Raw genomic sequence first — 11,081 nt, 5'->3', positions numbered from 1 at the left:
AGGATAATCCTGAAGAAAATCCTTAGTTTTCAACACTTATTAATATATTGTGGAGGTTCTTTTGCACTAAATTAAATTATAAAAGCAACTGATAATTTTTTCATACGCTTTATCACATGACATTTCATAACTTTCTTGCGTGGTTCCCATTTTTTTCTAACATGACGTAGGCCTATTTTCTATTTTCAGGGATCATCTGAACACACGAAAGAACTTCCTATTTGTGATTCCCTTACGAAGGATTTGTGCTAATAATAACCACAATATTCCGAAACTAGCATATAAAGTTTTATTGATGAACCGACCAGTCAGACACACATACATTACACATATCAAAAACAATACTTGACTCAAATGAGAGGAACATACATAAAGTCCACTTGATTTCTCTTTTGTTTGGCTGTTTTTTTTTTTTTATTCATTTTAATATGTACAGTACATTCCCTGTGTCTCTTATATGAAATTTCACTTAATTTGTTTTTAATCTTGTCTTAAATGTCCCCTGGTTAGTGTTAACATTGAGTTCCAAAACAACAGCAAAGACCACAAATATTGTGAACCCCCAAAATCAAATTAATGATGCTGAAATAAATGAAGTATGAACAGGCAAGGTTTTGGACACAAAGAGATTAATTTCATATAACTTGTAGGCAATTCTGTCTTAGGCAGTAATGTGATGTAGTGGTAAGGAGCATGTTTGTAACCCGAATGCTGCTGGTTCAATACCCTGGTGGGCCACTGCTGTTGTACCCTTGTACAAGGTACTTAATAATATATCCCACTGTATAAAAGAATAATGTCAAAATTGTAAAATATGTAATTCACCCAGGATAAGAGCATCTGTTAAGATAATGTAATGATCACAAACTACACATGTTCATAAACTGATCAGAGATCAGTTGTACTTCATGGCTTTTATCATTAATGATCTCATTCCATTCACCTTGGTTGTGTTGTTGTGTCACCTTTATTGAAACTGTTTATTCGTCCTCCATTCCATCCAGCACAATCAAAATGAGCAGACACAGAAATGAGGATGTAATATCATAATCTCATTAAAACAAGTTGTCAAAACCAAAAAGGTAAAATACTTTAACACATCAGCAGGAATGTTCAAATGCAGGATTTCCAAAGCTATATATTTTATAATATGCACCATGGTTAAGGAGAGGGTTTACAGTGTCAACAAGGATTTGTATTTTCAATCTACTTTTTTAACTGGCACAATATCTGTCTTATTTATAGTTTAATCTTAGTCCAGCTGGCAAGATTTAAGAACTGAAATACATCAGGAATGCCCTTGTACCAAGGAAAACAAGTACCATTCAGAACCATATATCAAGAAACAAAGGAGCTCTTGGTTCACTGAACAGAACCTAAAACACTCCACAATTGTCAGACACTTATGCAAAGCTTTTTGATTGTGGTCAATGTGAAATGTGAGTAAAGCTTTTAAATACCAGTTTAAAATATTAACATCTTTAAAACACATAATGACAATTTTTCAACCCACGAAAAAACAACAAAAAAACAAATATGAAAATGGATGCGTTAGATACATGGCTGTCTCGACCACCCGGGGGGGGGGGTGTGTATAGCTGTCATGTGATGTACCAGGCGGCGTGGGGGCAGAGCTGGGTAGCTCTCTGCGATCCTCCAGAGACACCTCCCACAGCTGACATCTGTTGCAAGGTAAGAGGCAGCACAGCGGGTTCTGTGGTGCGCTCACAGCTGTCACTCTGTAGGAAGGGGTAGAATGTGTTCCTGAGCACACAGAGGTATAAATAGCAGCCCTTCAACCTGGCTCGCACTTCTGTTTCTCCTTCTCCTCCACTGCTCCACCATTGTCCCTGAGTTGTCAGGAGGAGGTCCTCGAACCCGCCATCACCCTCAGCTTTCTCCTCCGCACGCAGTGGCGGTGGCCGCGCACTCCACGGGCGGCTCCCCTGTTTCTAGGCATTGCGCGTGGGCGCCCGTGTCCTCTCCAGGGTCCCCCTGGGCGTCTGGGGTTTTGGAGGGCGGGGTGCGCGAGCCGCCACCGCCCTGCCCCTCTTGCCTGGTCTCCTGGCCGCGTGTAGCGCAGTCCTGTCCTTTGACCTGCAGCAGACGCCGCTCCAGCTCCTCCGCGTTGCGGGCCAGCATGTAGCTCACCTTCCTCTGGTGGGCCAGGGCCTCCTCCTTGTCATTCAGCTGCATGGAGAGGGAGCCCACTCAACAACCAAGCCGGTACACCAAGGGAATACCAACACACAAATTTTACAGGCCTATCAAACTCTATACTTGTGAAAAATGTGGGAGAGAAGAGATCAATGTTCTGAATAAATGAGTACTTCTCTATTATTTCCTTTGTTATTCAAGGACAAAATATGCAGAACATGTGCCCATAATTGGAGTGGTATAAATATTAAATGAATCTAGTTATATACAGGGGATCTGGACAGTGACTGTAATATAGCATCTGGGATTCAGGTAATTGTCATCACATCTTCTGAGCCCTGCCTGCTGCTTTGTAGATTAGAATTAAGAGCCCAACCCTCAATTATGAATTCATAGCCCTATACACTACTCAGGAGCTTAGTTTAAAGTCCTAACCACTAACCTGTAGTTCTGGTTAGGTCAAATCCCAACCTAGCATTCCTCAGTGCTGAGTTTAGAGCCAAATACACAACTCACGTAAAGCTCAACACACTATTCCACTCTTTAGAGCAGAGCTTGAGGACTGCATCTTACGGGCTCATTGTACTATAGTTTGGAATGGTGAAATACTGAGGTACACACCAGGTCAACCAGGTTGTGCAGCGTCTCAGCCGGGTCGTCTGAAATCTTGACCCCGGTGTTCTGCAGCATGCCCCTCAGCCTCTGAGCCATGCTGCCCGAGCCCCCCTTCACCGCTGCTGAAGGAGAAAGATTTCACTGGACCAACACTCACAGCCGAGTGTTCTCATTCACACATTGTCAGTGGAACAGACACTCAAACAGTTATCATCTCTCACACACCCGCATGCTGCCGCTGTCCTGAACTCTCACACACCATCACACATGTGCACTCTGACTTCTTATGCACTCACAAACACACACACACACACACACACACACATGCATGCACACACTGGCACTGGCACACATACTCACACTGTCACACATCATATACTCTCTCACCCACTGTCACCATAGGGACTAATTAGGATCCATTTACTCTGCAGATGCAGTAAATCCATAACAGCTTCATTCACACAGCTGCACTGCGTCTCTGCCCACCTTCCTCCTTGCGAGCCTGGGGCGTGTCCTTGCGGAGGTACCCCTCCGTTTCGGCCAGACGCAGGACGTGCTCGCTCTTCCTCTTCAGCTGCTGCTCGAAGGCGATCCGGAACGCGTCGGCCATCACATAGGCCTCCTCCTTCCTCCTCCTCTGTACCTCCAGCTGCAATGCATAGACCCTCAAAGGTTAGGATCTAAATCAAAGGTTGCCCAAACAAATCCACTCTGTTCCAGTGCAGTTCCCACCTCCCTGCACACCACCTAGCAACCCTCCCCCCCTCCACACTCTCACCACTCCAAAAATGTGCACACTTTAAAACAATGCTATCATCAATATAATCAGATGGAAACAACTAAGGCTATACTGAGATATCTGTGCACAGACTTACATTCCAAATTTTCACAAAACTTGAGTAATGCCAAAAGTAGTACCATGCGGCATATATCAGCTATTTGAAATAAAGGGGGGAAAGATAAAGAAGAACACAGCAAAAATATTTCCTATATATTTCAAGTTGTTCTGGAACAGATGTTTGGACATCAGATGCGGGGCTGGGGAGTATTACCTCCTGTTTGAGCTGCAGGACCTGTTTTCGGCTGGCAGCTGCAGTCCTGGCACAAGGACAGGGGCACGTGTCTCTCACGCTGGCACTGCAGTGGCACGCCCCCAGCACTGCCAGCTAGGGCACAGAGAGGGGGCATCACACACGCCATACATCACAGGATGACTGAGACTCTTCAGAGTGCATACTGATTGGGGCCCAGGGACAGCTAGGTTGTAACAGCATGTTAGTGTTATAGCCCTTTCTGTCCCTAGTTCTCATTCATTTTCTCCATTCCCATTTTCTTCCCCCTCTGTCCACCCATACTTCCTTCCTCCACTGTCATTCCTTTTGCTTTTTTCAAGTATATTTTCATATTTGCTGCCAGGGCCCAGCTCCAGCAGTACTGCTCCAGCAGCTGTGTGACATCCCCCCCCATCCTTTATGTTCCTCTCACCTCCAGGGCTGTCCCATCTCTCCCCAGGTTGTTGCGAGGGGGCAGGGACCCCTGAAAGGCCTTCTGCTCCGGAACACTCAACATGGCTAAGAGCTCTAGGCACTGCTGACTGAGGGCTGCAAGACCCCAACCACCCCCCCCCATACACACACATTACTACACATCTTATATCTACAAACAGAGAAATTATGTAAGATCTTTGAGCATGTGGGCCTTTCACGGTTAGTAAACTCATAATGCATAATCATTTAGGATACAGCAGCATGACATGCCCCAAAGTATGCCTACTTTAAAGACAAATGAGAATTATGTTACACATGCATTTATGCACAGGTTAATCAGCCTGAAATGCCACATGGTGGACAAAGCATGCAGAGTCTTGGGACACCTACAGGAGTTTTCTGATCTCAGCTCCTGCATTTCTCTCGCTCTGTCGCTGACCGTGTTGCTAAGGGCTTTGTTTTCGCTGCACACTCTGTCCCACGAAAAGACAACAGAAGAACACAGTGAAACATACAAGTGCTTGAATACGCAGTTCAGATCATCAAAAATGCAAAGGGCGTGCAAACTTTGGGTGGGTTGCCTGAAGAAGACATCAGCTAAACAGACTGCCAGCTCCACAAGCCAGTTCATATCTGTGCTGTTTTTACATTGTGGTGCACAATGTACCAAACTCACCAACTTAACATGCACCTCATAATTAACGTCTGTTGAAATGCAAAGGTTGCCATTCCTTCTGTATTTTCAGGCAAAGCAAAGATCAGTCAAGATCCTCACTGATGTTTACCTACGGCAATGTTCATCACTTAATTCAAGCTATTTCACAAAGCCTCAGTACATATTTTCCTTGAAACTAACTCTTTTACTACCAATCAACTAGTGAGTAGTAACCTAAAATGCTCCTAATGCTCCATGTAACCTAAAAATCTCAACCACAAAAAAAAACCCCCAATTGCATTCATCCACTTTCTCAGAAATGTTTCCTGATAATCTGGCAGAATGATGGTGAAACAACAGCAGTCTCAACAGTCTGCTTTAGGGCTCGACAGGTCACTGAATCGAAACGCACCTGTCATATTTCTCCTTCCAGGACTGCTCAAAGTTCTTGAACTGCACCTGGTTGAAGGTGATTTCCCACTGTAAAGCGTTCACCTCCTGAGGGAGAAATTAAACCTGAACCAGGAGCGATAGGTTGAATACATTTACGGGCTGTTTTGACTAACTCTTTTTACTATCTGAGGTCAGCCACGTAGCTGTATGTTGAGTGAAATGAATGCAGGTCTTGCACTCGAGAACAGCTAAAAAGGCAGTGTTCATTTGGTGACTACTTACAAGAAAAAAAAACTGTATTTGTAGTTTTACAACTATCATTGTTCAAATAATTCAAGTAAGAAATAAAGCATGGTAAACAAACATCAAGTGAAAGTAATCAAGCCCTTGTTTGAGCTATGTCATTTAAAATGACAGCTCTGCAAAGCCCAACCCCTTTTGCAAACAAAAGAAATGACATAGCACAGCAACACAGCCATCTCCTCAACACCGTGTCAACGTTACAAAAAGGCAATCACCTTTTCTAGGGCCTTGTTCCTCTCCTCACTCTTCTGCAGGAGAGTTTTGGTGTGAGAGGTTGCTTTGTCAAACACTGCCTTCAGGGCAAGGAGTGGAAGAAAAACAAAAACATGATCAGTTGAGCTCACAACACATGCTTCAAGAAGAGCAGCAATGTCACATGGTTGCAGTGGCTAGGGAACTGGACCTGCAGGTTCAAATCCAGTTTGAGCCACTGCTACTGTCACCCCGAGCAAGGTACATTACCTGATTTGCTTTAGCACATACTTAGCTGTATAAATTTGTCTGTTAAATGTAAGAACAACAAAACGTAAATGTTGCAGAGATGTTTGATTCCATTGGTGAGGTAACGTACTCGACTCTGCAGGATCTTCAGTGCTTCATGCTTGCCCTCCAGGTGGCGCTGTGTAGCCTCCAGTTCACAGCGCAGGAGCTCCACCTCCTATCAGACAGGAGGAGTCAATCAAAAACAAACACCTGCAAATGTACCTTTTTAGTGACCTTTACAGCCAACTGCTAGCTGACAGTTGTAAAGAAAACATTGGGCATTAATTGTGTTTACCATCACTCGATTGAGATAGTTACATCACTTGTAACTGGCTTCTTATTACAAACAAATATGAAACACATCATTTTCACACTGAGAGTCTCAGAGTCTCAGGAGGCACCAGCTGGACTGAGGTTATCATAATTCTCCACTTTGGCCATGTGCATAACTGCTTAAACAGATAAATATGAATCCAGCACAGTACAAGCACCAGCTAGCAGTAAAGGTTCTGCTCTACACTACCAGACAGCAGTACTACAACAAGGTCACAATGACTGACGTTCAACTGAGAGCCAGAGCAAATGAGCAAAGCACACCTCTGGTTCTGTTTTTGTCATACAGCAGAAAGGTAGTCCACATGCTCACCTCTGTGACCTCCTGAACTCTCTGCCTTAGTTCTTCATTGGAAAGATCACTGAGGGATTCTGGGAAAAAAGCAGATATGAGTAAATGGATGTTTTTTTTAGTTTGATACTTTACCATTCATATGTACTTTCTTTTGTACCTAAACACATTCTTCTTGCACCTCTTACTGTATGCAGTACTTTATATCTTGAGGGCTTTATTAGTCACTCCAGATGAGTGTCCATGAAATGAACAAATAAGAAAAATAACAAATGTTAGAGCAATATGACATGAAAGTGTGGCTCCAAGGACAAGGGTCTTAAACCAAAACCAGAATTTGTAGTTTAAAATGTTTAAGTCTGAAATCATATACTGTAAAATGTTACATTTGCGTTGACGTCCACCGAGTTCTAAAGTCCACAGCCTGCTGGCACAAACCCACAGAGCCGTGCTGTTGCTAACAAAACAAGCTCTTTCTAAAAGCCTTCTGGTTAGTGACTGGCTGCCGTGATGACTCAGGTGGGTAAACAGAGGAGCTCCAGCAGAAAGGAGACTGAGGAGGAGAGCTGGGAGACAGACAATCTTCAGATCCTGCCCTTAATTCAGACAGCAGAGAGGCTAGTGATGGAAACGATGTTCAGTAATAGATAGAGACTGCTGTTGTTGGTGCTTGTTTTGGTAAGGCATGAAGCAGCACCAAGGTTAGATATTGTTACTAAACAAACTGCAAAGCAAATAGGGGTAACAGGATCTACAGTCAAAATAACTTCTGATGAAAAAAATCTGACATCTCTGCTTCAGTATATAAAGGTGCCTTTGGAAGTTGGCTTAAATGATGGAAAAGGTGATGACAAACTGCTGTTTAATAGTTCTTTCATGTCAGACACAGCTGTTCAATGTCAAAACAAAGAGAGGGTGAGGAACAAAATGTCAGAAAAGAATAGACTGTGTTTTAGGAGCAAACAGTGTGTGATTGAACACTTAGCAATCAGCACTCAAGCATAGACAAAACCATGTTTCTTAAAAAGGTGTTTAAATCTGCCTCTTTCAGGAAATCAGTGTTTTTTTTGTAAGATCATTAAGATAGATATTTTGACTGTTCAGGATTCTGCAACTACACAAAAACACACACTGCTGCTTGCTGTAGGAGTCTCTACCTGTTCTCCATCTGCATACCTGCACAGTAGCTGCTTAAATAAGCACATCCACTTGCTCCACTTGAATGAACCTTATTATTAATGAGCGATAAGCATTGGTCACATGGTCAGGGAGGTATCAGTCATTACAACTGGACTTGTGGACTGAAATAATACAAGTAGCATTCATGAATCAGTTTTTAAATACATTTCCCTGTTTTGTAATGTGTCATGCAGTAATGTAATATAAAAGGTGTACAGACCTCTCCTGCTCTGTTTATTTATGAGAGGCGTGTCACACAGTGTGCAAATGAAAACATGCCAATTGCTCATTCCACAGTGGCACAGAAGACACTCCTGCTTCTGCTCAGCCCACCATTGCCTGAGTATGGTGCTGGGTGGCGAGATGAGAGAGGCAGATTCTAGACCAGGCAGTGGGAACATGACTAAAAACCCAAGCTACAGTGACGAACCCAGGCCATTGTGAAAAACACCATTAGTAAGTGCCTGTGCTCAGCGGCATGGATAGTCGTGCTACGTAAACACACTGGCGTTTCCATGGTGTCTGGGGTGAGGCAAGGCCAGCTGTGCTGTAACTGGTTTGCTGCTCAGCAGTCAGGGACGTGGCACACAGTTTGACAAGTCGTGGGAACAAATGTCAGAAACAGCAGTAATGACTCCATGCTAAGCCCAAAGTGAATGAAATTATTCTGACTGCATTAAAGCTAATACAATCCGAGAGCCCATCACATTCTAAATGCTGAGCTGAAAAAAAATTGTTACATCTTTAGCTTTGTCTTTGGTCACTGGTCAATGAAGAGGTGGCCTAATCGTGACAAACAAGCCATTAAAAGATTTAAACCCTAAAGCAAATAAAGTGGTTTGTGTTTGATTTGTTCGATCAGTCGCAGAACATCACAGGAGTCTTCCACTCTTTCTAAGAGGGGAAAGCCACACATCTAAATCCACCTACAGTCGCTGCATCCTTAGTGATTAGTGATTGATGACTGCATTCGGCCAATGGCGAGGCAGCCTACCTGCGCTGCTCAATCTCCAGGAGGCGCGTGGTCTCTCCGCCTCTAGCTCCTGCCGGAACACTGTGTACAGGGCACTGCAAGACGTCCAGGAGAAGGCCACGCTGCCATTGTCACTGGCCCTCTTCAGCAGCCCTGGTGAGGGCAGCCTCTCCGGGGCCTCCCCCCGGGCCCCTCCGCTGCGTGTCCGCCGCCTCCTCTCGTACAGGCCCCCCGGCTTCCTGCCCAACCCGTCCCCCAGGTCCCCCTCTGCCATGTCATCCTCAGGTGTCCTGCTCATCACCTCTGAGACCTGCTCGCCGCCAGCATGCATGGTCGGTCACTCTTTATTCCCCAGCGGTCTCCTGGAAAAGGCCACTGACAGCCTCTGAAACATTTTATTTCAATATGAATAATAATAAACTGAATTACACGCTCAGATGACAAAACAGAGCTGTTGTTTAAAAACGCACATTGGTTTGGTTGCAAACAAAGCAGTTGCACTAATTGTGGATAAAAGTGGACACACTGTACACAACAGCACGCACAGAGCCATGGTCAACTCAATAAATAATACACTTAACTGAAACCAACACATACTCTTGTTTTTTTTTTTTAGTTCTGAAAACTCAACCATTTACACAGGCACTCCATGAAAACAACATGTCTGTCATGTCCTTTATGCAAATCTCATCAACGGGGCATTTCTCTCTAAAATGTGTCCTTTACCTGCCTCTAGCTTGACTAGTTTCTGTTGCCTTTTATACCCTCTGTCTGTATCTCAGCTATGGCCTGACTCAACACTGAACAGACATTATACCATGTATAGCATACAATTTCCATTCCCCTTCTGGTTCTACAAAAATATTAAACCCTACGATTTAGAATATAGACCATGTCAACAAACAGGATTGTCAGATCGTCTGTACTACACCATTTAATATTAAACTAATTAAGTTGTAATGGTATTTTTTTAAGATATTAGTTCTTATGACAGCATATTATTGTATAATATGCGAGTTACTGTGCTATATGCGAGTTACTGTTATGTACGCTTCAGTTCTATGCAAGAACAGCAATACGGCGCTAAATACACAGCTTTCCTCTGGTCGAAAAGTGTGCGTATACAATTATTCGCCATTTTATCTCATCATGCATTGAATAACAGCATTTACGTTATGTCGTTCATATATTAACTCTGACAGCCACTTCATGCAGAGCTAACGGGTTTTTAAAAATTCAGTCCACATTGAATATGCTTGCATGAAACAGCCGCACCTACTTTGGCTAAAACATTCATTTCGATTTTAGTATCGGACACATTCGGAATAGGCTACATCTTTTTTTTTTTTCTTTTGGAGATTATTTTCCTCAATCAAACTATCAGGAGCGACAACCACGTACTAGCTGTACTTTACCCATTTCGCTTCCCCACAGCAAGTTAAGTTTCCTTCGATATGTTTTTGCGTTTTCATAGTTTTGTCATAGTTTGAATACTACTTGAGCGCGACAGATTTTTATCTTACACCCACCTGTCCTACGTGTCAAGCAGGTAGTTGAACTATCTGCTTACCTGGCGCCCCTTCAGTATTAATAAACCACAAAGCCCAAAGTTTCCATTTTTTCGTGAAAAGAGAAACCCCGAAGGAAGGAACTCGGTGCCGGTTTAGGTACGGTAGACCCTACGGAAAAAACACCACCTTTCCGGCGACTGGACTGCTTATCCACTCCGGCACAGCAGCAGGCGGCAGTGCTGGCCTTTCACGTAGAGTAAATGAAAGTCCGTGTTAGCCGCAGTTGCAAACCCTTGACGTACGTGTCGCCCTTGTTCCATTGACGGGTCAGCTTGGACAATGGTCAGGAAACTTGTTTACGTTACGCGCTGTTTATCCACAGCAAAGTTATTATCAGTTATTATTACGTTAATAATAAAGTTTTTTTTTTCATTACGAAGATAAATGTTGCGAGCTGTAGCCTGGCCATTTTATTAAAGCTGCTGTGCAGCATTTCTGAATTCCTGCTTTCATATATTACCATCGCCGGGACAGCAACACATGGCATTATGTAACAGGTAAATTTAACAAAGATGTGCGCAACAGCAGACAGACTACAGAGTAAAATGTCATCTTTGAATAGAGATAATGAAATGAGATGTACAGAAAGTACCAACAGGGCAGTCTGCGAACTAAACGGAATGACTGAATACTTAATGAT

At 43.5% G+C, this 11,081-nt stretch overlaps 1 protein-coding gene across 3 annotated transcripts; it reads right to left on the bottom strand.

Annotated features, from left to right (window-relative positions):
* Positions 1–1,585: 1,585 nt before the first annotated feature.
* ccdc125 (coiled-coil domain containing 125) lies at positions 1,586–10,622 on the bottom strand. Of its 3 annotated transcripts, none has more exons than XM_036527557.1 (12): positions 10,441–10,622; positions 8,892–9,255; positions 6,740–6,798; positions 6,182–6,268; positions 5,826–5,903; positions 5,327–5,412; positions 4,650–4,732; positions 4,258–4,373; positions 3,825–3,938; positions 3,259–3,421; positions 2,779–2,894; positions 1,586–2,190 (listed from the first exon to the last, which is right to left on the bottom strand). In XM_036527557.1, exons 2-12 carry the CDS (start codon positions 9,199–9,201, stop codon positions 1,891–1,893), a joined length of 1,512 nt encoding a protein of 503 aa, XP_036383450.1. In that variant the 5' UTR covers positions 9,202–9,255; positions 10,441–10,622; the 3' UTR covers positions 1,586–1,890. The 3 variants fall into 3 exon arrangements, with proteins under 3 accessions (XP_036383450.1, XP_036383452.1, XP_036383451.1); XM_036527559.1 differs by having other exon boundaries at positions 2,779–2,891; XM_036527558.1 differs by lacking the exon at positions 10,441–10,622 and adding an exon at positions 10,272–10,416.
* Positions 10,623–11,081: the final 459 nt, after the last annotated feature.

The sequence above is a fragment of the Megalops cyprinoides genome, chromosome 4 (assembly GCF_013368585.1).
Source record: "Megalops cyprinoides isolate fMegCyp1 chromosome 4, fMegCyp1.pri, whole genome shotgun sequence".
Taxonomy (NCBI): Eukaryota; Metazoa; Chordata; class Actinopteri; order Elopiformes; family Megalopidae; genus Megalops; species Megalops cyprinoides.
The sequence above is the reverse complement of the archived record's forward strand: the minus strand, read 5'-3'. Positions and strand labels throughout refer to the sequence as shown.